Here is a 27731-nt window from a genome sequence, read left to right as displayed (position 1 = left end):
CCTGTGTCATTACCTTTACGTACCACTCATCTTCTTTATCAGCGTAGGAATGGCGAAAAGGAAATCCTATCAAGAAGCACTACCATAACTAATTGTTTTAAGCTGCCGAAATCCTTGCATCTGATTGGCTGAGAGCAACTTTGTCCGACAAACTTGTTGGACAAAACGCTTCATGAAATGCCCCCCCCCCCCCCACACACACACACAAGAAATGGAATAAATCAGCCCTCGTGAGCTGGATACTAGTACAATGTATACTGGTTATACTGCGCCTTATATGAATGAGATTAAAACCACTGATCTCCAAACAAGGAAGAGACACTAATCTCTATTTCTATATGTAATAGGAAGTATTTCCTACAGAGATCAGTGAGTAGAGATCAGTTACTAGTATTTTGTCATCGTTATCATCAGCATTGTACGTGAGAGGGCGCTATACGGCGTTCCGAACACTGAACTAATGGTTCCGAAGTACATGTACATGTCGTATTCCGAAGTTGCTTCCCCATAGAGCTAGGCCAAGATATTCACTTCTTCCTCGCAGCGGCTTCCGGTGTAACCACGGAGGCATACGCAATCGTAGTCTCCATCTGTGTTGACGCACTGCGAGTCATTCTGACACTCACTGGTTCGCTCTGCGCACTCGTCGATATCTGGAGGTAGTGGAAAGAAGTACATGAAGAAGTTTGGGGAGAAATGGAAGACCAGAAAACAAGGGAGAATTACTTAGACCGGGCAGACGTACAAAATGTTTTTTGCCTTGCGTTAAAAAAGAGAATCCTACCAAAGGAAGAAGATAGCACGGAAAACAAAGAATTAATAAGAATTTCTATAATAATGATGGATAGAAGAACAAAGAGAATGGGAGACAGAATTGAAGATTACCAATTAAATTTGTTTCTATTTATTCCCCACATGAAATAATGGACGGTACAGTTAATAAGCAGCAACAACCACAATCAATCAAACAAGAAAATAAACAAACGAACAAACACAATCACAGCGAAAGTAAAAAGACGTGGAATTATGTGTTAGCACAGCTTTAGAATACTACCCCTTCTCCCCTCCCCCTCCCCCAAATGAAATAAAGGAGAATAATCAGATGTGAAGAAATCTTAAAAACACAGACGCACAAAGATGCTTTAATAGTGAAACGATCATAGCACATCAAGGAGCCGTTAATTTCAGGGGAGGACGGGGGTTTGGGTGGAGAAACATGTGCATCAATGAAGACGAGAAATGAAACAAGAGAGGAGACAGTGGAAGGGACATGAGAAAATTGGCAAAACTTGAATAAAGAAATAAAAACAGACTAAAGCAACGGAATTCCATGACGATGTTCTCTCAATTCAAAAAGTTTAGCGAATGGCACATATTCTGTTAACATTTCGCATTCGAAAATGAAATGCAAACCTATCATTATTTTGAATAGTTGAATGTCTATTACCACCACATGTGAGTGTGACTACCACGACCACCGCAAGACAATTTTCACTTGGCATGTCAGTAACCCTGTATGGCGTTAACTCTCACCATGAAATGTTAATGACTCATTTTGTTGCGTTCATGTATCAGGTTCAAATCTCCTCAAACAAAAAAAAAAAAACAAAAAAAAAAAAAATCAATGTCAAATCTGTACTAAAGCTATATATGTATTCACTGTGGAAAATTACTCCCTCATGTATGCAGGTTCAGGGAAAGTCATTACATTGTATATCATCGTTGATAAAGGGGAACCTGATCTGCCCAGTATACGAGGCGGAATATACAAACTCAATTGGGTAACTACATATACGGGTTTGGGGATAATGTATGACTGCATCAGTGGAAATTTGACAGTCATATTCCCATAACAACGTGCATCATATGGTTACTCTGACCTGCCAAACATGCTAATCATCATGTCAATAATATGATTTACGGCTAGCTTTCTAAGGAACCAAAGTCCGTATATGAATGTGGATTGAGTGAAAGAGACAATATTAGTAGAACACATCAGCATTGATCAGCGAAAGTTTGAGCAAAATCCGTCAAATGATTCAAACGTTCTGATTTTTCAAAACTTCGGTGTCGTCATTGCTATATAGAAGACTACATTTTGGACAATGATATACCGGTAAGTAAATATATATAAGAAGAATTCTACAAAATCTCATCATTCATGAGAAAAAAAAAAAAGAAATCGGTGCCGTCATCACTTGATATAAAGGAGACTATAACTCATATATATCCATGTCAGCGAAAGTTACAGCTTTCACATTGGGCGCGCGCGCGCGCGCACACACACACACACACACACACACACACACACACACACACACAGGGGTTTTTTTTTCCCCGGCCCGCGCCCAATGTGAAAGCTGTATCTTTTGTCGACATGGATCAACGGGCTTACACAATACACCGTATATGGAACGCGTGTAGCACCCAAATCCTTCGCTCATACGTCGCAAAAATTCAGCGAAATTTGAAAATGACTGCATTTACAGAACTTGGCGTAGAATGAATAGTTCTGAACCAAATTTAATGATTTTGGTATCATTGTCTTCTGCGGGAGATGCTCTTTCTAATGATGTCATAAAATATATCACTTTTAGAATGCAAGGTACTGAAAATCCACCGTTCCGCTTTTTTTTTTTTTTGGGGGGGGGACACCCGGTATATATATATATATATATATATATATATATATATATATATATATATATATATATACTTTTCATAACAACGAAGTTTTGTGCAATTCTCTATATATTTTAAATTTTCTTTGTATTATTGTCCAAAATGACGTCATTTATTGTAAAACAGTAGCAGTCTTCTTATGTAACAATGACAGCATCGAACTGCCGAAGTCTTACAAAATTATAACTTTTGAATCGATTGTCCGATTTTGCAAAACATTTACTGATGTGTTTTACTTTAATATCGCTACTTTCACTCAATCCACATTGATGATTTTAAGAGGCTTTGGTTTCCTTTAAAAAAATTCTTGGTTTTCTTGTTCGAGTTGGCCACAAGCAATATACTGTACATGTAAATCACCGGTGGCATGTTGTGTAGCAGTTCATGGCTTTTTTTACTTCCGACAAAGAATGCTATATTGCAAGATGCGTGGTGTATGCGTGATGTTAGAAACTGATACCCAAAATGAATATGGCTGAAAAGGTCAGAAGGAGAACTGATCATATTTTTGGATCCATGAAACTTAAATATAACACATCCATCCTCGGAAGTAAGTGAACTCGAACACACGACGTATATAAAAAAAAAACGTGAGAGGGCTTAAGAAGAGAAAGAGATCTAAGTATAGGCAGGAATATATAGATGGGCTTATAAATGGATAAGATAAAGTAACAAACAGGAAATCGGTAGGAGCATATATTTATGAATGTAAATAAGCACTGGCAATAAAGCTCATATGAACCTTTAGTCATCTTCTTGTGTAAACGTTACTATATATGTATATATCTATCTCAACGTGCAGTATGTGTTTATGCATGTATGAGTCATGCTAATATTATAGGAAATGCTGAACCATGGAGCTAAAAGCTCCATGGTTGATCTTTCTAAAGAACAGTTTATGTTGTATGGTTGGGTTGAAGAGGGAAAAGGTCTCTTTTCTCAGTGATTTGTGGAATATCCTGTTTCATCGGGAAGGTTATAATAAGTTATCAGCACCCGAAAATGATGCCTCACTAATAATATGGCATTCAAGCGTGGTTTACAAAGAGGAAGTGTGCTCTCCGGCCAACCAACGTAGTTTACATAACACTACACTACAAATGTCCACTCTGGGTTGTACTGGACATTCACAGAAGTACAGTGGTCAGTGGTGGCAGATCTTCTGAAAAGCCAAGGTAAGTGCATTTTCAATTTTAGAGAGGGATACTCTTGCACAGACACACAGAGTGCAAACTTTCATTGTGTTTACAGGTGGACTTTATCACTCCTTTTTAGAGTTCATAGATCGTGTTTCTTTTGCTTTTGTGTGTGTGTGTGTGTGTGTTGTGTGTGTGTTTCAACCTCTCCCTTTAACATTCTCTCATCCTTTCCCCCAATATCTTCCTCTTCCTCTCTTTCTGTCTATCTATTCTATATGATATATATATATATATATATACATATATATATATATATATATATATATATATATATATATATATATATATATATGCTCTGCTTTACAGCATCGAGCACGTTTCAATCCTCCACAAACTATATATTCCCGACGGATATATACCCAACGGATATATACCCAACGGATAGGTATATAATATGCACTCAAATGTGTTTTTGTGTGCATTATGTGCGTTTTGTTCGCTCGCGGGTATTCCCGAAGCGCATGTTATGATTTGCTTGCACGCAGTGTCACATTCATTTTGATATTGTCTCTCTCTCTCTCTTGCACTACACACGACCATGAATTTACGTATACATTATCAGGGAGCATTTTACCAGAGCATGTTCTCCCAGGGTTACCAGGATTGCCTTCACGATATCCGGTGGGACAGGAACAGTTGAACGAGCCCGGAATGTTGATACAGGATGCGTTGTTGAAACAATCGTGCGTTGCTAAAGTGCACTCATTGTTGTCTGAAAGAGAGCCAAAATTCGAACAAGCTTCGATTGAAAAAAGGGGGAAAACGCCATAAAATATGTCCCATTGCCGACCGGATTCATGACGCCCAAAGTCATGCACAGAAATGACGTTTGAAACAAGCAATTATTCAATAAATAAACGTTTTTGCTTCAATACACCTCATGTCACATTATTATGAAGAACGTCAATGCGAGTAAGCATACATGGGTAAACACTGGGGTGATCACGTTGTACGGAAAATGTTCATCAGTTTTGATGTGATATTGCGGCACGGTTATATAGGTTGATAGGCCTATAACATTTCATGCTACACTCTCATGAATGAAAATTATTTTGTTTTCGATAGCGAACCTTTGAAATAACACCACAAAGGTTCGGATGAACTAACCCTATTTCATTTTCGGACTACTGAACAGCTATGGGTATACGGAGTTTGCGTGTTTCGGAATAACGAACCTTTGGGTTAAATAAACCTTCGAAATAACGAACCATTGGAATAACGAACGTCACCCTTTCAAATATCGAGGATACCAGCCACGTGGAGCCCTTGTGGCACAGTGGGTAAGCCAACGAGCCCTTATTCTCGAGGTCTCTGGTTGAAGTCCGCTAGCAGCAACCCTTTAGCGATTTGTCCTTTATAAACAATATTTTATAAACAATACACTTTGTCCTCATTTTATCACTTTATCATTCATTCTCATCGTCTCCTACGGAGGAGGAGCTTGTTCAAAAGTACCCGATTCATGTCAGTAGGTGATTCCTTCTTCTCGTATGTGTGGTAATATGTGTGTGTGTGTGTCTCTGTGTGCATGTTTGTGTGTAAATCGGTTCATTCTGCATTGCATGGTAGACTGATGACACAATCATGGACACACACAACCATAACCAAGAATCTGAAGAACAGCGTCAAAATCAAAAGCAAATACACTTTACTTTACTCATTCAGGTCTACAACAACAGAATATGAAATAAATTCAAATAGATAGACAAACTCACCAGCACAGTTTCTTCCGGGATTAGACGGCTGCTGGTCAGTGTAACCTGGCGGGCAAGAGCAGGTGAAGCTTCCGTCCAAGTTTCGGCAATGCGGGCCGGAGAAACAGTCGTGGATTCCTGTGGCACACTCATCGACGTCTGCGAAATCAAGATGATATAATATTATGATTAAAGGACAAGTCTACCTTCATTATAATTATGGATTGAGTGAATGCAGCAATACCAGTAGAGCACATCAGTGAAAATTTGATGAAAATCGGAAATTCCGTTCAAAAGTTATGAATTTTTAAAGTATATTTTGAGTCACTGCTGCATGAGAAGACTACTACAGTGTATGTCACATGCGTAGAACGATAAAAGGAAAATATAAAGAGAATTTCACAATTTGTTTACCTTATGAAAAAAAAAATTCACATTTCCTCGACTTGCCAATGACGTATGTTAAGGGTTATATTATTCCCCCTGCCTACTGGAAGAGGTAAGTCAAGTGTTCTTGTATTATGCGAGACAAGTGAAAATAGGTTGAATTTTCTTTATATTTTCTTTATATCATTCTACATGCACATTGTGACATCACCTGCAGCAGTCTTCTCATCCAGCAGTTGACTAAGTAAAACTTCAAAAATTCATAACTTTTGAACGGATTGTCCGATTTTCCTCAAACTCTCACTGATGTGTTCTACTAACATTGCTGCATTCACTCAATCCATATATCTATGAAGGTGAACTTGTCCTTTAAACCTATCTTAACTGGGGAGGGGGTCAGATTGACCCCCCTCGATATTTCGCGCCATGATTCCGCAACGCCCAGAGATTTTGTCGCGCCATTTCATGACTGTTTTTTTTTTAAGTCTATACCGCATATTTTGAAACCAAATTTGCGACTTTCGGGTACACCGTTTTGAAGTTACGTAATGCTTTGCATATGCATGTCAGCCCGAAAACAGCTCAAATTCGCGATATTGTGAGAAAATCCAATGCACATTGTGTTTTTTGTTAAATTGATATAGATTACATTATTCCAACTTTTATTTATTGAAATTAATCAATTCTAATGCAGATAAGCTTGAGAAAGTGCCTGCAACAGATTTTGGCAAAAAAAGAAAAAGAAAACAAGAGGGCTGAAAAAACAATAAAATACTTAAGGAATTAACAAAACAATTAAAAAGGATATTAAAGTTGATTGTGCTTTATTTTTTTGCAAGAAAATTGTACGATGTGTCTTGAGGAATTCTGACCCAATAGTTTAACAATCCTTCAATCTTTTTAATGGAGTTACAGGTGAAAATATGATTTCATGCATAAATTTGCATAATTAATTTACTAAAAATAGAAATTCATTTTTTTTTTCTATTGTATGACCATGTAATCTTGTTGTTTACATCCAGCTCTATGTTCAGGCAAAATTTTACGGCGATCGCGCCATCGGCGGCCGAAATCTGAAGGGGGGTCAAATTGACCCCCCCCCCCCGTAAAAACTTGGTCTCAAATAGCCCAGTTAGAATACTAGTAGGGCTTAAGGGAAAGTAAATGATCAAGTTATCGTCGGGGAGATTTGATAGGAAGACAAGGTGTGCTCATTTATTGTTACAGTTCGTAATTCCCAAATTTGGTTATTCCAAAGGTTCGTTTAAGTAAAAATGAATGAATTAGGTTTGTTATTCCGAAGGTTTGATAATCCGAAAATGAAAAGAGGTTCCTAAATCCCGGAATGTTCGTTTATCCTGACCGACTCACCATTTCCGGAATAACGAACCCTATTTCATTTTCGGATGAACATATTTTCGGAAAAACGTACCTTATTTTATTTTCGGAATTACGAATTTTCGAAAAAAAAACAACCGAACTTCCGGAATAAGGCCACAGTGCAATGTTTGACTTAACTATCCCCTTTTCGTTTTCGGATTAACTAACCTCTTGGTATACGCAATTCGTGTGTTTCGGAATAACAAACCTTCGGAATGATTTAATATCTCACCCCATAATGATATATCTCATCTCTCTCCTCCCCTGCTCCCCCGTAGGCCTACATATAAGCTTATATGCAATTCAATAAGACGTTATATCCCGCTAGTGTAACTATACACTGATGTATATTATACATAAGATAAAAAACAAAACTGTAACAAAGTTTATGCTGTATTCACCAACGGTTTATTTCTGCACACAAATCTCCGAGCGATTCGCTCTTTCTTAAGTGTTGATACTGACAGAGCAATATCAATATTATAGCAATATTATAACAATATCAGAACAATAACAATGTTTATTTTTCTCTCAGTATCAACACTTGAGAAAGAGCGAGTAGCTCGAAAATTTGTGTACAGAAATAAACCGTTGGTGAATACAGCATGAACTTTGTTCCAGCTTTGTTTTTTTATCTTATCATCACGCCAGCACGTGGACAACCTACTCAATGTGTATACACACACACACACACACACACACACACACACACACACACACACTCTATATATATATATATATATATATATATATATATATATATATATATATATATATATATATATATATATACATATCTACATATCGTGACTTGTACGTGTGTGCAACATACACAGTCGTTATTACCATCAGCGCAGTATATTCCCGTATGAGCGGCAGAGCAGACACACTCATAACCTCCCTCTGTGTTGTTACAAGTGGCTCCATTGAAACAATAATGGTCCCCGGTAGTGCACTCGTTAATGTCTGCATGTGGATGATAGGAGGAGGAGGAGGAGGAAGAGGGAAAGGAAGAGGAGGAGGAAGAGGAGGAGGAGGAGGAGGAGGAGGAGAAGGAGGAAGAGGAGGAGGAGGAGGAAAAGGAGGAGGGGAGGAGGAGGAGGAAGAGGAAGAGGAGGAGGAGGAGGATGGGGAGGAAGAGGAGGAGGAGGAAGAGGAAGAGGAGGAGGAGGAGGAGGAGGAGGAGGAAGAGGAAGAGGAAGAGGAGGAGGAAGAGGAAGAGGAAGAGGAGGAGGAGGAGGAGGAGGTTGGGAGATTGTGCAAATTTATGATGATTAATTTCTGGATGAGGAAAACCAGGATACAATAACGGGTATAGAAACAAAAGGAGAAGAATAATAGGGGGAGACCGGATTAGAAATAAAGGAGTCATTTGAAAGTACAGTTGCACGTACTGGGTTTTTAGTGACAATGTGCTCGAGTTTTACCTCACGTCATGCATCAGTTCGTTTGAGACTGTTGGAATATTTCTTACAAGCTTAAAATTGTGTAATTCTCTTTCCCAGTTTAAAGCTGAATTCATTTTTATTTTTAGCTACTGACTGTTTCGTGTTTCGTTAGGCCTTCTACTGACATTGCATTGTTTGTGTCTTCATTTCTGCTGTGGGATGGTGTACATGTTTATCCAAATCTATAAAAAAAATATGTTCTCGGAAAGTTGCTGCAGTAGCGTGCATGCTTAAGGGCTGTGCTATCACCATTGACGTGTAAACGTTTTGTATAGAGTCAAAAGGGGCCTGATCTTTCTATCCTATACAGCAAAAACTTTGTCCAGAGACAAAATGACAAACACTTTATGGTCTACTTACAACATGCACCGTCTGAGAGGGGGTTGGAATACCGAAGACAGAGAACTAGGCTTTAAAAGGACCTAGGCACCAAGGCTTTGAAAGGACTGACAAACTGTACTTACCAGTGCACATCTGCCCGTTTCCAGCATAGCCACGGCAGCAGTAGTCCTCGGTATCTTGATAGGATTGGCGCCGACAGTTACTGGTGGTTATGGTTCTGTAGCTTGTCCTGTGAAAGCAGCGTTTTCTGTACCAGTCACCATTTAATTCGGGTTTCTTCTATAACATCTCAGCACTTCATACATTAATAATTGATACGAAGCTTTTCACGATTTGACTATAAGTATGGCGTCAAGGGTGCATTGTAAATCAAACTTAGGCACATCACAAACATAAAACACTCTTTCCCAATGTTTACTGCAGCAGAAAAAAAAAATATCGTCAGTCGAAAAACACAAACAATTAAAGAGGTTGGTCAAAGTCTCAGGTGTGATCCGTAAACCAGTGAAAGGATTAACGTTCAACTCGTGGAGGACTGCACAAATTTACGCTAACTCTCCTTGACGCCATACCTGCACACAATATTGACACGCGCATTGCAATAAGTTTGAAGTTGGTTAACACAAGCTGGACATTCTCGCCAAAAGGCGATCTCTGTTTTTGAACATCCTTTATTTGTCGAGAGAAATTTGTACACTTTACCTGAAGCTGCGGTAGTAGATTTTCCTAAACGGACACCAGGCGGTGTAGCTATGCCGGTAGGATTGGCGAGCAGTGGCGCACACCTGCCGGTATCGTCTGGTTTGGAAAACAGACACAGTAGTAGAGATGACTTTTAGCGTTGAAAACTTAATGAGGAATGATTGGTATACCCTGTTCAATCTGAATCTAATTTTCCCAAGATTTTATGCGCTAGGGGTGTATAAAAAGCTATAAATTAGACATTGTTATTGGTTGAAATAACTGCAGTTACTGCGGCAAAAAAAAAACCAACTTTCATTGCAAGTTCACACCTTCTTAATCTTAAATTTGAAATGATAGACCAAAAGCCCAGCAAATTAAAAAGGGATGATTAGAGGTTTCATCAAAATCGGACCTAGTATGAGAACGTAATTGAAACACGGTGTCGCATGCTTTCGGGAAATAGTGATATCAGTCGCAACCGCCAACAAATCACATAAAGATTGTTAGACCACTCCCTAGTTTGATAACAATTATATTATCAATATATCTCTATTTCCTATGAAATCGAAAAGAAAACTTGTATCCTTTTCGTCATGTTTAGCTTGTTTGAGATGTTCTAATTATCTAGCTATGGCTGTCATGAAGAAAAGGATTGTACACGAAGTTGTTTAATCACTGACTCAAAACATGAATTATACAATATGATTTGTGTATGTGTGTGCATGTGTGTTTGTGTGTGTGTGTGTGTGCGTGCGTGTGGGTGTGGTTGTGTGTGTGTGTGCGTGTGTGTGTGTGCGTGTGTGCACACAAGCCAGTGGAGCTATAAGTGTCGTTACTTGATCAGTATTCGGTAAAAACATGAAAAACTTAAAGATACCTCAGCTTTTCCACTTGACGTCAGATCAGATGAAAGTCCTGTTTCGTCTGATTTTACCATGCTCATAAGATAATGTATTATTTCGGTCAACTTGAACACGATGTGGAATTGCACTGTTACAACAGGAAATGGACTTCTTTCGCTCAATTATTTGTAATGACTTGGGACAACCTCCCGCCGGAGCATTGTTCTGTTCATGAAATCCGACTGGACGTTTCGTGCCTGATGCCATCGTAGGAGCAATTGTTGCTGCCATAGCAATAATAAGTTATTATCTTGATTGCACATCTCTTAAGATCTAATGGTGGTGCCTATATTACAGGGTAACATGTGCATTTACTCTATCTCCCTCCCTCCCCTCCCCCCCCCCCCCTCTCTCTTTGTCTGTCTCTTTGTTTTACTGTCCAAGTTCTCTTACGTTAGTTGATATTTGATATTTATTATTTTTTTATATGCAATTTTACGACAAACTTAATAATTATACAAAAATACCCATTCATTTTTCTTTTGTACAAATCATAGGATTTTTGAAGAAGAATTGATAAACTTGGTAAATACAAAATACTGACAATTGTTTAATACAAATTATACGGTAAGATAAAGAAAAATAATTTAAAGGTACAATCTAAGGGGAGCAATTGCAGAAAAAGGCTGTATCCTATAAGTTTATACTTGAGAGCAGAAACAGCACAGTTGACAAACTTGACAAATGCTTATCCAGGGTGAGTATTGGGATGGGAGCGTGGGGACGGGGGGAGGGGGGGGGGGTGCGAGGTGGATTGCATGTTCAGAGTGGCTAGTGATATAATACAAGGGGAAAGTATCTGTTGAATACAATCCCATCACAAATCCGAATACCACGTGCAATGCGGGTCCGATTTGACAGCTACAAAGCACGATTATGTGTGTTTTTTTTTTTTTTTTTTTTTTTGAGAGAGGCGAATATCACTTAATTACGATGTATATTGTTAGATATACGAGATGGTCAAAACAGATATTTCTATATGGGTGATAGTGTAACGTGTCACTGACAGTGGTTACTATACTTCTGAAATAATGAAGCAGTAGAAGTAACAGCAAAATGATAAATACATGTACATAGTACTCACGAAATCGCGTAAAGGAATAAACAAGTCTGCAACCCCAGCAATCACAAAACATTTTTGTTGCCGCACATTTCTACTTAGGACTCCTGCTTAGGTTTAAAATCCTATCAACGGTAACTATACATTTCATTTCCCGAGACTTTTATTATTGGGTTTACTATTTGAGATTCTCTCTCTCTCTCTCTCTCTCTCTCTCGAGAGAGAGAGAGAGAGAGAGAGAGAGAAAGAGAGAGAGAGAGAGAGGGAGGGAGGTTCGGTCAAAATGTAAGGCTTTCTTTGAGGATTTCCACAGATACTATAAATCGCGTTTATTGTCAAATCTGGGGTAAAGTGATAAGAAAAAGTATACCCTCTCCTAACAAAATATTCTAATGCTTCCCCCGTGGTCTTGAACATGGTTCCTATATGATTTAAAGAGGTGAAACTTACGTCACACGGCGAGTGCATCGTCCCCGTGTGGCAGATGACGTCATAACCATGGCGCCAATCACGACCAAGAGCACGGGTAGGACGTACAGGTGTAGACGCATCTTGAGATCTAAGTGATTAAACATTAGCAGCAGCAGCAACAACAACAACCACCAATGAATCGATGTAGGTGAAGGGTGGCGAATGTTTTGGGTACACTCCCAAAACTTTTTTTTTAATACTTTTTAGATGAACCATCTCTGTTGTTGAAAAACGTTTCATTGATCCAGAACATGAAACATGACCATTTGATTTGATTTGATGTGATTTGATTTATTGGTTCTTGAATTATCATTGTACATGCACATACAATCATGTAGGCTCCCTACATGTGTACACAAATTGTTCCCATGTATAGGCCTATACATAAACGAAAGTCGTTAACAAAGTAGTTTTGTCTTCATTACCTATAAAATGTCAGCGATACTAAACACAGAAGGGCTACAATTAGCTTAAGCGTACCTTGATTTGCTTGCAGCCCTTATACTTAACATATATATCATAGAAGAAATAGAAGGGAGGGATATGACTTGCGTAGAGATAGGATAGAAGAAAGGGGAAAGAAAAAGAGATGTCTGTATGCTTTCACTAACGTTTACACAAAGTTATATCACCTGGATCACTGATCAGCAAGGCATAACAAAATATTTTCTTACCTAGGTACAGATGAACAGCTTTGTAATAATAATAATAATAATAATGATAATGATAATAACAGTGATAATAACAATGATAATGATAATGATAATAATAATAATAATAATAATAATAATAATAATAATAATAATAATAATAATAATAATAATAATAATAATAATATTGATAAAGAATAATACAGTGCTTATATAGCGCATATCACTACCGTACATTGTCTTTACGCGCTTTAAAGATGGGCCATCCCTGATGCATTCCTTCCCAAATAGCACAGAACATGATATATTCCACCAGAATGACAAGACTATTGTAAAGCTGTAAAATTTCTGTGATATTTGAAGGTTGCTAGTCGTTAAAATTCAAATAATGCACCAAATCCTCATCGTAACGTATTCTGTGTACGAGGCACAGCTGCATATTCTAATCCTCCTGTTGCTGTAATATGATACTTATGCTTCGAACAAAAGATATGCATGTTAAAGCTGTCAGAAAGGAAGAATTCACTAGCTTCTCTTACTTTGTTACCTATGGCAAATAACAAAACACCACTTACAGGAACTGCATAAGTGCATCACACAAGTCTGTAAAACTAGACTAGTAGTTCATATTTGTTTTTTTTTTTTCGTAGTACGAAATAATTATTCGAATCTTAACGGTCAATTTAACTCACCAAATAAAGACCCTCTTGAGTTCAAAAATTTACAGGAGGTTTCCAAGTACAACGTGTTTTCTTCAATACCTAAGTGTTCTCACCAAATTTTCAGGGATGACCTATGGGAGCGGGTGAAAATGGAAAAAAGAGAGAAATGTGCTGTGTGATACCGTAGATGTTGCAGTTTACAAAACTAAAACTCATCCAGAATACTTTTTAACCCTAACTAGCCCCCCCCCCCGACATTCCGAGCGATGTATCGCCATCGCAAAAAGCTATCGCCGCGATGTTTCACAACTTTTTTCTTTCGAGTCTCCCGCATCTTTTGACACCAAATGACGCCCGGGCACCCGGTTCCAAAGTTACGCATGAATATGTACATGCATGTCAGACCAAAAATTGCTCAAAAACGTGAATTCTTCAAAAATTTGAATGCAAACTGTGCTTACAGTCAAATTTCACAAACCATGTTTTATTGATTAAAATCAATCAATATAGCGCATTTTCATGTTGGGAACAATGACGCAGACAAATTTCAGCGAATAAACAATGGGGAGAAAAAGTCGAAAAACAAAGAAATACATAAGAAATTAAAAAACAATAAAATACTTAAGAAATTTTTCTGATGGCACAATATTTTTCATCTACCTTTGCTGAGGACACCAATAGAAGGAATATTTACACAAAAAATGTACCTGTTTTGAGCTTTATTTAGTGATTTATAGCAAAAAGTCTGATATTCATGCATCAATATGCATAAATTAGCAAAATTTAGCATAAATGATAATTTTTCGCAAAAATCATTTCTACAGTTTTTTAGATTACATCACAGGCGATGTGTGTGCTAATTTTCGTCGCGATCACGCGATCGACGGCCAAGATCTGGAGGGGGGAGGGCCTGGGAGCCCCCCCCCCCCCGACTCTATCATCTACCGAAATATAGGGTTGAACAGAAATGTCTTGAGAAGGGTTTTGAAATTGTATACCAGGTCATGGTTGGTTACATGGTACGTAAGAGATTAGCTGCGGTGATATTTCCAACAAGGAATTTCATGTACAGTACACTTACAATGACATAAAAAAAAATCACTGATATTTAGAGAGCAATATTGTTTTTACAGCTTTCGTATATTTTTTTTTCCTGCAATAAAGCCTAAGATATAAGGAGATATCACTATTTTTCTCATTTAATCATAACTAACTGTAGACGGTTTAGTCTAGAGACAATTTCATTTCAACTATTGTTCACATTTTGTATTCAACTATACTTAAAATTGATTATACTGATTAACGTTTTTTCACTGGTTGTTTCTATCCCTAACTCACATTTAATAACTATATTGAAGAACTAAAGCTTTTTTTTTTTGGTTCATATAAAAATTGTAAATTGTGCCTTTAATTTATTTCAGCCATATTGAAAATAAGAACAACATAATCATTATGGACCATGACATAACTATCAAAATTTGCTTAAGAGTTGGTGAAAGCAGACAAAAAGGAAAAGAAACAACGTAGCAAGTCATATATATATATATATATATATCACTTGGTAATTCTATCATTATTTGCATTTTCTGTGGTATAGACATAGAGGTTGACAGAGAGATGGATGATCGGAGAAAGAGAGAAAATAATGAATAGATATAGAGGAAATGATTATGATATAACATGGGTGGCAGGACGATCGGGATAAGTTTTAATCAGCACATGCTCTCGTCAAATCGGGTACCGGTACACCGGTTTTTCCCTGCCAACCCTTACCCAGATATGCGGAGATTACTGTAACTATTGCTTCTGACGTGGCAATATATAATTTAATTTATGTCGGCCTGCTTGCAAGCAAAACAGATGGTGTTGCTTCAGAGACATTGATTTGCATATGTACACTCTAATGTGAGGATTAAGTTCTATAATAACTCCCGAATTTAGAGATATTTTACTTCCCACAATTTGTCTTAAAGGCAGAGCATTGCTATATTTTGGGGTGAAAACAGGGTATATAAAATTATGCACAGCGAAACACAGACAGTACAACAGATGTTAGGATGACGGCAGACATATGTTTTCCGTCTCAAAGAAATATGAAAACACGAAAACAATACTAAAAGTGTCGGAACAGCTTAAGATACTGCGCATAACAGCCCTAAGCATTATTTTATGGTCTAAACACATGCAGTCAATAGTTGTGCATAAAGCACAATTAAACTGAATTCTTCTGTGTGAAGTGAATAAATTATAAGAATCAGGTCGTAGCAATAATTAGAATTAAAGGGTGAACTTAAAGAAATAAAGGAAACCTAGACAAACAAAAAGAGGAAAGGCAAGACATTCTATAATCAAGTAGGACCCTCCCCTCCCCCCCTCCAAAAAAAAAAATGATATAAGTGTTTCTGTTATCATAATAATTCAAATGTGCATAATTGTGCATAATTTTATATACCCTGTTTTTACCCCAAAATATAGCAATGCTCTGCCTTTAAGACAAATTGTGGGAAGTAAAATATCTCTAAATTCGGGAGTTATTATAGAACTTAATCCTCACATTAGAGTGTACATATGCAAATCAATGTCTCTGAAGCAACACCATCTGTTTTGCTTGCAAGCAGGCCGACATAAATAATCCCTCGCTGGATCTATCTGCTCAGGCATAATTCAGTCATCATAAAACATCTCCCTTTCTTAGATATGGACATTTAGAGTATAACGGAAGACCCTAATCGACTAGTCAGAACAGGTGATCACTAAAACCAAAATACATACAAATTCTAAGAATTGAGATACACAATGAAGCGAATCGAAGTGAAGAATACACCCATTATGAAAGTAAAGCAGATAATGATTTAGACGGTATAAACGTTGATGAGTAAAGCTGAATTCAACTAATTTCTCTGAGTATTTCAGCAGTATCACCTCACCATTATGGAGGACATAAATAAGTAAGTTTCCAAAATTGTAAAAAAAAAAAAAAAAATAAGCACACAACACAGTTAACTTACTGAGATGAGGTAACGACTTCAAGTTGACTTGGTTTTTCACCAACAGTGCGACTAAGCGTCTATCGCCTCTCTGCCGAAAACAATGCAACGGGTGCTAATTTACAAGAGGCAGTTCAGTCCGTGCAATATGAAGGACAATGAAGGAACTGAAACTAACGGAGGTCGAATAATGTTTTTCTAATAATTATTTCGATGGGGGTGCTGAACGTGTATCGAAAACACTGCCAAATTTGGACGATTTTGGCATGAGTTTACTTGCGGAAGAACGGAATCTGTGACTATTTTGCAAGGTTTCTTTTTTGAAGAGAAATCCTTTTTCCGTAAAACATTACTAAAGTCCGACACCAATAGAGTTATAACATGATAGACGACCTGCTCATTCCACTTACCTACAGTTACAGGAACTTCCGTGTAGTCAGCATGGCTCCCAGGGGGTGTTAAAAGGGTGATCACGCGTTTCAGGGAGGGAGAAAGAAGCAATTTTGGATCATCGAAACCATAATCCAATTTACAAAATATATCCACTACCTTCTTCTATGGCAATATTGCGCGTGAAAGTAGCAACATCATACTGATCAGCTTTCTGTAAAAAAAAAAAAAAAATGTTCCCCAACTGTGATTCAGAAAAAAAAAATCAGCAAAAAGTATTTTCCATAACTTATTCTTCAAAACTAAGCCATAATGCAAATAGTCACATTCATAAAATACTTGCAATTTTTCATTCTGTATAAAGTGAAATGATGTTTATCCTCATAAATCACTGATTACTTTACTTCATTTATCAGTTGCTGAAAAAGTCCATCATTGATGTTTATCAAATCGATGTTTCAGGTTATCGCTTATTGAAAACGTGAACATTGATTAAGTCAATCCCCTTGTAAGAGGTGTTGTGTATATATGTCAACACAAATAAAATGATTCTAATTGATTCACAATGCGTCTCATTTTATGCGCATATATCACCCAATTAATGCAGTTCGGGGTAGTTCATGAACACTGTAGTGCGAATGAGCGTTCCTTTTCCTTAGTCGGTTGGAGGAGGCGGCAAGAGCGACCGAATTCACGAAGGTGGTACAAATGAAACCATGGTTTAAACCATGGACAAAAACCATGAAGCGCCAAGTGTCGCACGGAATATTTCGTTATGAAATTGGTCATTTCGTTGACCAAATAATCGTTTTCATAACGAAATGTTCATTTAGTTACAAAATGTTGTCATTTCGTTACAAAATAATAATTTCACCGACGAAATGCTTCACAGTGTTGTGTGCATTAACTGATAAAAGTGTATTTTGAGTCCGGTGGGGTGTTTCATGAAGCTGTTCGTAAATTACTCCCGAGCGACAGGTGATCAGTGCTTGTGCTGATGATGGAAATTCTGGTAAGTATAGCACATCAGAACTGATCACCAGTCTCTCATAAGTTGTTCGTAACTTTACGAACAGCGTTTTGAAACATGGCCCGGTGTCATACAGTGTAATTATCGGATAGCTCGATGTTATATGTCGAAACAAATAGTACAAGGCAAAAATCCCTGTCCCCCCCCCCCCACCCACTCCAAAAGAAAAAAAAAAACAACAAACCAACAACAACAACAATCGACAACAACAGCACGCACACAAACAAGCAAGCACACAAAATAAAAAAAAAATGAAACCGTTTCAACATTATATGATATATATATTTTATTTTCCCCGTTTTTATTGATTTTCTCATTTCGTCTAGTCTGATTTGTCCGTGATGTCTCTTCCTCGAAAAGAAACATGGCATTTAAAATCTGTTTTATTCTATTCAATTTATATTTATTTATTTTTTTTTTTGGCATTAGTCTTAGTGCTGGCAGAGTTCTGACTGAAAGTCGCTATACACAATATAGTGATACGATGTACGGTGTAGATTGGCATATTTCCCTTATGGTACGATCTCTTTCAACTTACATGCCTTTAAATTCATGTCTTGAAAGAATATTATCATGCTGGTATTCTTCTCCTTTTTCACAAACACAGGATGCGTGTTGCTTAATGCTGCTGTAATTTTTTCACTATTCTAATTGAAACCGCGTCTTGCGTACAGTTGTTATAGTCCTATGATGATTTAACAGGGTGATCAGTGTCTGGTTTCAAGCGCACACTATAATTATGTATCAATCGGATCATAATAAAGATGAGTAAAGTCAAAGAAATCACATACCGCAAGTGGCCTAATTGATTAAGTTCGCCTACTTGTCGTCTGTTCCCCTTTCATGTAAGCCTTGTGCATTGAAATCATTGCGCATGTCTGGTGTGATTCGAGAAATTCATTACATAACCTGAGAAAGTCCAGCGAAGGAGATGGAACAATGAGGAGTAATCGCCCTCTTCGCGTCAATCCTCCCCCCCCCCTTCTAATCTAATCCCTATTCTGCATTGCTTTTTGAACGTGTAGTTATGTAGCCTTTCCTTTCAGCAGACTTTCTTTGTTGCATCGCGCACGGATGAGTGAGCGCGATACGCACCGCTGAATGACATCATCTCCTTTCGAACTTATTGCTATAATCACAGGGAGAGAAGGGGGAATTCCCCATCCACTTCTCGTACACTGGCGCACATAGCGAGAACAATGGGCAACGCATTGTTCCGTAAGTTGCATGAAAACAGATAGTGAAAGGGGTGAAAGAAAATGACACGGTATATAGTGCAACTTGTCCGAGGTCGCGCACATTACGACTGGATTGTCGCTGCACAGTCTGCCACTACATTTCCTTGTCTGTCCTGTATGGTAAAGCCGTCTGGTCAACATTGCACATACGTATTCTCAGGGACCGTGCAAAACTATTCGTTTGCCAAGCGAGAGAAAAAAAAAACAGAAGAGAACACTCAACACAGCACACAACATTTATGGTATACAAGCGTTGTCAGCGTTTATTAACAAACTCTGTCATAAATAGAACAAAGAAACAACATTGCAGACACTGCTCGATTTCTCCTTCAATTACTACCCTACCCCCCCCCAAAAAAAAAACACACAACAACAACAGCAAAAGCAAAACAAAAACCCTGTGCTCCAACCGTCTTCCTTGATTGAGAGTCATGATAGGCCTATGACTTCTCACTTTCGTTCTCATAGGCAGGATAGGCCTACATCACCCACATGAAAAGACCCTTTTACTATACAAAGCAGGATTCAAAAAGGTCCTGTTCACCTTTGGCAGAAGTGATTTCAGTTTTAATTTTCAAGATATCACATTTGATGCATATGTGTTGGTCTGTTGTATCACAACACATCCTACCATATAACATTTTTCCAATAACACCCAAAATATAAGGAGATATCAATATCATTCTCAATAAACCATAACTGTAGACGGTATAGTCTGGAAACATTTTTATCATACCTATTGTTCACATTTTGTGTATTTAACAATACTAAACATCGATTACACGGATTCAGATTTTTTACAGTGGTTGTTTCTATCCCTAACTCTCATTTAAGAACTATTTGAAAGCAATAATGCAGGGTTTTTGTTTCATGCGCAAATGGTAAATTATGCCTTTAAGATTAGAGTTCAAATAAAATAATGTAGGACGTCGCTTACCGTGGTGCTAAGAAATCAATTATCTTTTGTCTCATGTGATGTGTTGGGATATGGATTTATGGACTCATTGAAAAAGAAAAGTTTCTACTGAAAATGTGAAATAAGTCAGTTTTCCCGAAGCATAGTAAAAAAAAGAGCAATAATCTAATAACGTCAAAGCTAGAGAATATGAAGTAGACGGGTGAAGGTTGAGATGTGAATTTTGTTCAATTTGTAAGATCGCAACTTCCAAATTTCAATTAATAGAGGGGTACAAATTGAAGAAAATTCACTCCTCAACGTCAAAGCTACCGGCAAACACCATATTAAGTGTGCATAATCATAATACATTGTGTTGATTGACTTCAAATACCATCGCATATGATATGAAGGTCCTCAATGTTAATTTTCAGATTTCAGTCAACTCCCATGGTAAGTTGTTATTCTGTCTCCACGCTTGACAGGTATAATACTAAACGTTCCCAAGAAGGGGGGGGGGGGCATGATTTTTCCTTTACACCGACGATCGGACAAGACTGAATGTGTGTGTGTGTTGGGGGGCGTTTTCTGTTCACATTGTCCAGTGACCCGTGGAATCGGAGGTATCTGTAGAGAGATTTTTTGAGAGACCTGACAGTAAGTTAGGACCGTTATGAGGAAGTGAGCTACAAGAAATGTATACCTTGCTGTGTGAATCTTGTGATCAAACGGCGACGACAGAAAGTGATCTAAAAAAAAAAAAACCTCATCAAACTATTTGATCATATTATACACACTTTCCGTCAGACAGATGAACTGCATGGCGCTTCTCTGACACCTATGTACCACCACGGAATGCGCGACTCATCGCTGTGCTGTCTGGAATTGGGAGAATCCTGTTGTCATCACCGAGAAAGCGTTAGAATCGAGGAAACGTTCTGAGAGGGGGGAAAATCCACCCAAACCTGCCGCCACCGCCAGTTAAGACAATCTTTCCCCGTCCCCAAGGCTTGGATGGCCACGTCGTCGTCAACCAGGCAAGTGGCCCGGCCACCTAGCCCCCTGCTTCTCTTCTTTTTACAACTTCTGGCGTCAACGCAAGGTATAGTAACATTGTAAACACAGGACATGTGAAATCTATTAGTATGTTCTTTCCTCACGAATTATGTGAACATTCCATTGATCGTGTGCAAAAAAAAAAAGTAAATTAAGTTTTTCTGCTACAAAAGTGTTAAACATCATATGAACATAATAAAATTGTTTGCTGAAAAGATTCACTCATATACGAGTTATATATTAGAACATTTTAGCCTGGGGCATAATTCATTCAGTGAACACGATTGAAAGACAACATGAATTTTTGAGATTTTGTGTACAAACAGTATGACAAGTCTGAGGCGATGGATCACCAGCACACTTTTTGGCATATATTTGCATTGAATATTTAAGAAGCATTCTAGGGTATATTATCGAAACTTCGCAATATAATAACTTCCTAAATTTCTGTTCGATTTACACAATTGTGTTTACAAAATTGGCTTTCTTATATCAGAATTTGAATTTCCCTTTAAATACCATCGTACACTCTTTACACCGTGTTATGAAAACCATTAAACCAATGTGTTGCTTAAAGTGAAAGTTGTTGCATATATTGACTACAGTCCACGTTAACAGTTTAATTATGCTTTTTAAGTATAAGTGACATACAAAAGAAACAGTAGCATACTAACTAAAACGCCTTAGTTAATATCTAACAAAATGCATCTATTGAAATGCATTGTACTGAACGATAAACCCTATCTTTTAGTCCCTATATTTGTGCTTCATCTCGGACCTGGTGTAATTGGGTCATCCCACGAGACCGACACCCACGAGTCATGCAGGCGACAAGTTCAACATTGAAGAAAGTCCATGAGTCATACATCCCATGAGTTCGACACTGATATAGACGAATGAGGCTCATGTGTTCGATAAACTATAGGTGAAAACAATAACCCATGCACGAGTTCGACATTTATTTCAATTCATTCTATTTTCATTTTTCCAACAAAACAAAGCATAGAAAATGTATCAAGAATACATTATAGGCATACATTCGACTACGAGTATGTGGAAAATAAATGATAGTTAACAAATAAAGATAATACCGGCAAACTACAAAGTTGGGTTCAGGGGGGGGGGGGGGGAGAATTGAGAAAATGCGTTGGTCTTTCGGGCCTTGTTTGCTTTATAGTGTCGAACTCATGGGCTGTATGACTGTAGGGCTATATGGGTCCTGGGTGTCCGTCTCGTGATGTGCATCCGACGTAATAAACTGCATTTGGGCTTGTAAGCATTTGTGGTGCAAAGTCAAGGTCTGGTAGGGTATTAGATTTTCTAAGTTCATCAAGGATATTTGATACGTATGCCTATATAATGTCACAAATGCCGATCTGTGATCATTCAGTTTTGGTTTCAGTTATATCAACAGGGAGGTGGTCTCTCTTCCACCTCCCTGCATGGTTATAATGCAATATTATAAATTATAAGTTGTTATAACAACGTAAATTGCTTTCTTATACAACTATACAGGAACTTCCTAATCCAGAAAATCGCCCCAAGACTAAACGCCCCCACAAAAAAGGAGAAGAAAAAGAAAAAAAAAAGGCAACACACACACGCACACAAACACGCACACGCACACACACACACACACACACAAATTACATTAAAGGGGCATTCCAGACGATCATGTATTACACAAATCGACAGGTCCATGTATATCTATAGATTTGTGGAATTTATTGTGGTCCTTGAGCAGAGAAATCGGGTGCTGTTCGTTATTCCGAAGGTTCGCTATTCCGAGGGTTCGCTATTCCGAAGGGTCGTTAATCCGAAACACACAAATTCCCTATACCTAGAGGCTCGTTAATCCGAAAATGAAAAAGGGTTCGTTAATCCGAAAATTTGTGGCGTTATTCCGAAGGTTCGTTATTCAGAAGATTCGTTAATCCGAAAATGAAATTCGGAACAATGAACCTTCGGAATAACGAACCTTCGGAATAACGAGCTGTAACCGAGAAATCAATACTTTGAAAATTACACTTAACAATGATGATGATATAGAAGGGTCATACATTTCAGACAGAAATGTAGCAGTGTAATTCCATTACACGTTCACCTGTGAATAATCAAATTTTGTTCTGCTTCCTTGAGCCCCAACTCATGCATTCTCATGGTGAGGCTGCCATGTCATCATCCTTGTCCATTGCATTTTGTTATGAATTTTAAAAACATTCATATTCTTCATCCAGATCACTATAAATTCTGAAAATCTGTTCTTAGGGTTATAAATACTTATTCAAATGTAAAAGTCTGAAAACCATCTCCTTTGAATACTGCCTTCAAAAATGATGTGTAAAAATGCGAGAAGGGCAAGTGAAAGTTGTTTTTTGTGACGTTTTTCTCTGTTTATTTCTTTTTTATTTCAACTTCTGTTATTAACTTTGGACTGCTTTTAAAGGAATTGTTTAGTTTTGGTTGAGACTTAACTTCAGGTTTTTATCATTTTTTTTTTTTTTTGGGGGGGGGGGCTGAGATAGTGAGAAACCTCTTATGAAATATGAAAGAGCATGTAATTCCATGAGGATTTCAACGTTCTCTTCTTTCTTCTCTCCTTTTCCTTTCCTGCCTATTGTTCTTCGTAGACTTGTATTGTTACCGTCTTCTCTCCTCTCGGTACTGTCTCGCGTCCAACAGTGTATATGCGTGTGGGTAATTGAATGTGTGTACGAATGTATTGTCCTTGTCATATTTTCCCGGTACACGTGGTTCAATGAACAGTGTCCGGGCACTTTAGCATTGGTATTCTATATTTTTTCTCGACCTGTGTATCTCAAAATAACTACATGTATACTGTTATAGAATAGTATATCATTCACTCATTATTTATCTAGCGATCCACGTCCGACAAGCTTTGCTTTTTAGTGGATCACTATTTTCCATGATCGAATTTATTTTCCGCTCGCCCACGTAGTATTTGTACAGTGTTCCTCTTTATTATTGTACATATATGTTGTTCTATAATTTGTCTCGTATATTACATAAATCTTTTGCAAGCGTTGAACAATATCATTTAATGACATGTATACATTGTACTATGTTTTTGATTTTCGTTGATTGGAAATAAACTATGATTGAATTGATTGAATTGATTGAACGTTTATTTGATGAAAATTGATTTTGAAATGGCCGAGATATCCAAAACAGAGTGATCCTAATAATGTGTGGGACCCACATTCTATTACGATCGTTTTGTTTTACTTTGTTTTTGGATGTTTCAGCTGTTCCAAATCGCATTTTCATCAAATAAACTTTGAATTCCTCTTAAAATGGTACGCTCTGTACTATTTCATAAGTGTTTTCTTGGTATCTTGCAAAAAGTTAAAGCTCAATTTTCATCTCCACCAATACTGTACTATCCCTTTAACCACTATCATCGCAGGGCAAGGGGTGTACATCACAGTTGTGGCCAGTGGATATGACAGCATTGAAAATAGTCAGCAAGGTTACGAGTGTTACAGGAGTGATCCCATCAACGCCGACCTTACCTTTGGCCGAACAGTTGCCATACCCGTAGGCGCGAGTCATGACAGCAGTACGGTTAATTCTCAGCCTCATCAGGACCCTGCTGCTGAAGAAGCCGTCTTCGCCAACGGTCTGAACGACGCAAACGGGTTCGGGCCGTTCTACTGTCGCGGCTCCGCCCAAGGATACAGCACAACTCAAGTTACTACGTTCTTCTCGAGAGCAGATGGTGTGTAAGATTCGATGATCTATCACTTAGTGTAATCCCACTCCGTCTAATGTCCATTAGTCTCAACCCGCATAGTTTAATCCTGTTCCGTCTACAACCAGTTCGTCTAATTACCATTCAGTCCAATTGCCACTCGGCCTCATTACCAGCTAGTCTACTTCCAGATGGGCTATGACCATGCCCACAGTTTATTAGAGAAGATGGGAAAAATCCAAGAAGACAAAATTTCAGTTAGACCATCTGGTCATTAGATAATTAGTCGAATTGGGTATGAGACCAAGTGAGCCTTAGACCAAATTAGCATCAGACGTAATTGATAGTAGACCAAATGAGGTTAGCCGTAGGCCTAGTGGTTGTCACATGGGCGGACTTAAAACATAAAACAATCACATTCGTGCCATTCACAGTTTATTATGTACAGTTTATTGAAACAATCTGTGAAAATATTTACAAGGTTTAACCGAAATCAGGAGGTCGTGACAAACAGAAGGTACGAATCCAAAGTTCTGGGTGAGATGAACTAAATTATAATACCACCTACAAAAAAAAACAAGAAAACAAACAAACAAATTGGGTTTCGAAAGAAAGTTCGTTCAGCTGTTTTGCCCATGTACCACAACTATACACCTACAGTGTGAACCGGATCCTGGCTTGATCCGGTTTCACCTGTAAAACGTCAAATTGTCACCTTATTCACTTCTCCACCGTTAACGCTGTAATCCACTATTGAGCGTAGAACTATAGTCTAACTATTCACATCACTTGCCGTGCTGATCCTGTATAAATACTAATGATCACTCTGCACACATAGCCACCATAACACAAAACATTCGTCATCCACTACACGAACACTGTCTCCACTACCACTGGGTACTATTATAGGGTTCTGTATTAACCCACAATGCAGATACCAAATTTCCGATTGTACTCACATTACATTTGCAGGCCACACCTTCGCATCATTACAAATCATACAAGTGCATTTACATCATTATACTAGGTGTTACAAAAAGAAACATTTCTCACTTTTGATCCTTAATAGTTCGAAAACTATACATCAGTTAACACTGTCATTGATGTGAGTAATAGCTGAATAGTGTGCAATTTAGTTGGAGGTGATTTGAATATGAGAGCGTGAATCGGTTTCGTTAAATCCATGATTAATTCTTAAGTTAAGTTCCAGATTTTGATCAAATTTGAACCCTCTGTACAAAACTGAACTTTACACAAGAACCAATGATGTGTATGGAGTGTGTGCTCACAATGACCCGGAACAATAGACATGAATACCACGAATACCACCTATTCAGAGCTCTGCTGACTAGACTCTTGCTCCAAGGCACATGAATGCTTTATTAATAATTCATGATGGATTGCCCTGGGCAATGCTAGTCTGAATTCAAGGTAAAGGGTAAAATGCATGCACATGAAAGAATAAGCACAGTTTTCATGTGCTTGCATTCACTACATTTCAGGATGAATAAAGACTAGCTGTGATAGTGGAATTTCTCATGAATATGTAATAGAGCATTCCTATCCTGGCCATTCTTTACCATACACTCCCCCACACACCAATTGACCCCTGTGCAAAATTAAAATTTTGTACAGAGGGTTGCAAACAGAGCAAAATCTGGAACCTAACTTAAAAATATATCTTGAATTCAATGAAACTGATTCATGCTATCATTTCTAAATTATCTCCAACAAAATTGTACACTATTCAGCAATTGCTCATATCAATGTCAGTGTTATCTGATGTATAGTTTTTGAACTATTAGGGATCAAAGGTGGGAAATGTTTTTTTTTTTTTTTTTTCGTAACACCTAGTACTTATACGGGTGCGTCATGCACTATCCGGTTAACATTTTCTCATTTGCGTTATCCACAAAGTCTCAAATCAAGTGTCAAAGGTAATTCTCACTTCAAGTAAGCTAACCGTGTGTATGGAACGTACGTGGATGTGGGACTTCAAAGCTGAGTCGGAACGAACTCTCCCTGTTCCAACTCCAAACATCGCGAGGAATACGCGTCCCGTAGTCATTAGCGTCCATATTAGACTCTCCCCAGCGAGGGGCGGACACAGTCGCTATGCTGTGAATTCGTCGACCTGCGAGTAAACTCGACCTCGGCGCGCCATATACAAAATATCATCTAAATACGACATAGTATGTGCCAATATATGTATATCTACGAAATGCAACATAGGCATGGCCGGCTTAAAATCATGACATCAGAGTGAGGGTTGGAACCTGTGTTACTAGCTCAGTTCACATACAATTTCAAAAACTTTAATGCTGCAGGACATAGTATAAATACAACGGCGCATTACAGTTTTCCGTATTAACTGGGATTCAATTATCAAATCTTCCGCTTCATTATTAAAACTGTATACAACTACAACATACATTATTATACACTATTACCGAAACTGCACTTTTCTCACATAATCTATATCTTTAATAACAAAAAATAATAAAAAAAATATAATAATAACAAAAATTTTCGAATCGCAATTAACTTACCAGTAACCGGTTTCAATTAAGATTAAATGTCTGTTAGTCCTGCCTACTGTAAGGCTGCGTTCACATAGAAGTATACTATTCGGGTATTCGGGCTCGTTTTTCGAGGGCACGCGAATAGCTTGAATCGAACGATAGGATTTCCTCACACCGGTTCACATAGGAGGGCACTATTCGAAAGTACCGAATAGCTGCGAAAAGTATAGCAAAGTGGGAATCGAACTTGTTCGATTTTCTTGCAGCGTATACCGTCTCTCGTTTATGAAATAATGGCCCTTTTGGTCTGGATTTGCCCGTTAGCAAATATAAGCATGTA

The 27731-nt window shown here is 37.9% G+C and overlaps 2 protein-coding genes across 3 annotated transcripts in view; one reads left to right on the top strand and one right to left on the bottom strand.

Annotated features, from left to right (window-relative positions):
- Positions 1 to 222: 222 nt before the first annotated feature.
- LOC140236871 (uncharacterized) lies at positions 223 to 27470 on the bottom strand. Of its 2 annotated transcripts, XM_072316813.1 has the most exons (9): positions 27419 to 27470; positions 16570 to 16639; positions 12229 to 12337; positions 9835 to 9930; positions 9255 to 9361; positions 8189 to 8308; positions 5597 to 5734; positions 4456 to 4593; positions 223 to 653 (listed from the first exon to the last, which is right to left on the bottom strand). In XM_072316813.1, the coding sequence occupies exons 3-9, from the start codon at positions 12327 to 12329 to the stop codon at positions 514 to 516; spliced, it is 840 nt and encodes a 279-aa protein (XP_072172914.1). In that variant the 5' UTR covers positions 12330 to 12337; positions 16570 to 16639; positions 27419 to 27470; the 3' UTR covers positions 223 to 513. The 2 variants fall into 2 exon arrangements, with proteins under 2 accessions (XP_072172914.1, XP_072172913.1); XM_072316812.1 differs by lacking the exon at positions 27419 to 27470 and having other exon boundaries at positions 16570 to 16703.
- The window catches only part of LOC140236445 (uncharacterized), a 50833-nt gene continuing 44217 nt past the window's right edge, over positions 21116 to 27731 (top strand). Inside the window, exons 1-2 of the mRNA XM_072316369.1 lie at positions 21116 to 21203; positions 24585 to 24896. Coding sequence (XP_072172470.1) covers positions 21116 to 21203; positions 24585 to 24896 — 400 coding nt within the window. The remainder of the gene's footprint in view (positions 21204 to 24584; positions 24897 to 27731) is intronic.

Source organism: Diadema setosum, chromosome 13 (genome assembly GCF_964275005.1).
Source record: "Diadema setosum chromosome 13, eeDiaSeto1, whole genome shotgun sequence".
Classification (NCBI taxonomy): Eukaryota; Metazoa; Echinodermata; class Echinoidea; order Diadematoida; family Diadematidae; genus Diadema; species Diadema setosum.
Note: the sequence above shows the minus strand (reverse complement) of the source record. Positions and strands in the feature narration are given on the sequence as shown.

What these genes read in the sequence shown, in the direction of transcription:
- LOC140236871 (XM_072316813.1), bottom strand. Translation starts at nt 12,329, where the DNA reads ATGCGTCTACACCTGTACGTCCTACCCGTGCTCTTGGTCGTGATTGGC. An exon ending in CGATGCACTCGCCGTGTGAC is followed by an intron (nt 9,931 to 12,228) that starts GTAAGTTTCACC and finishes TTTCCAAACCAG; the next exon opens with ACGATACCGGCAGGTGTGCG. An exon ending in GGGAATATACTGCGCTGATG is followed by an intron (nt 5,735 to 8,188) that starts GTAATAACGACT and finishes TTGATTTCGCAG; the next exon opens with ACGTCGATGAGTGTGCCACA.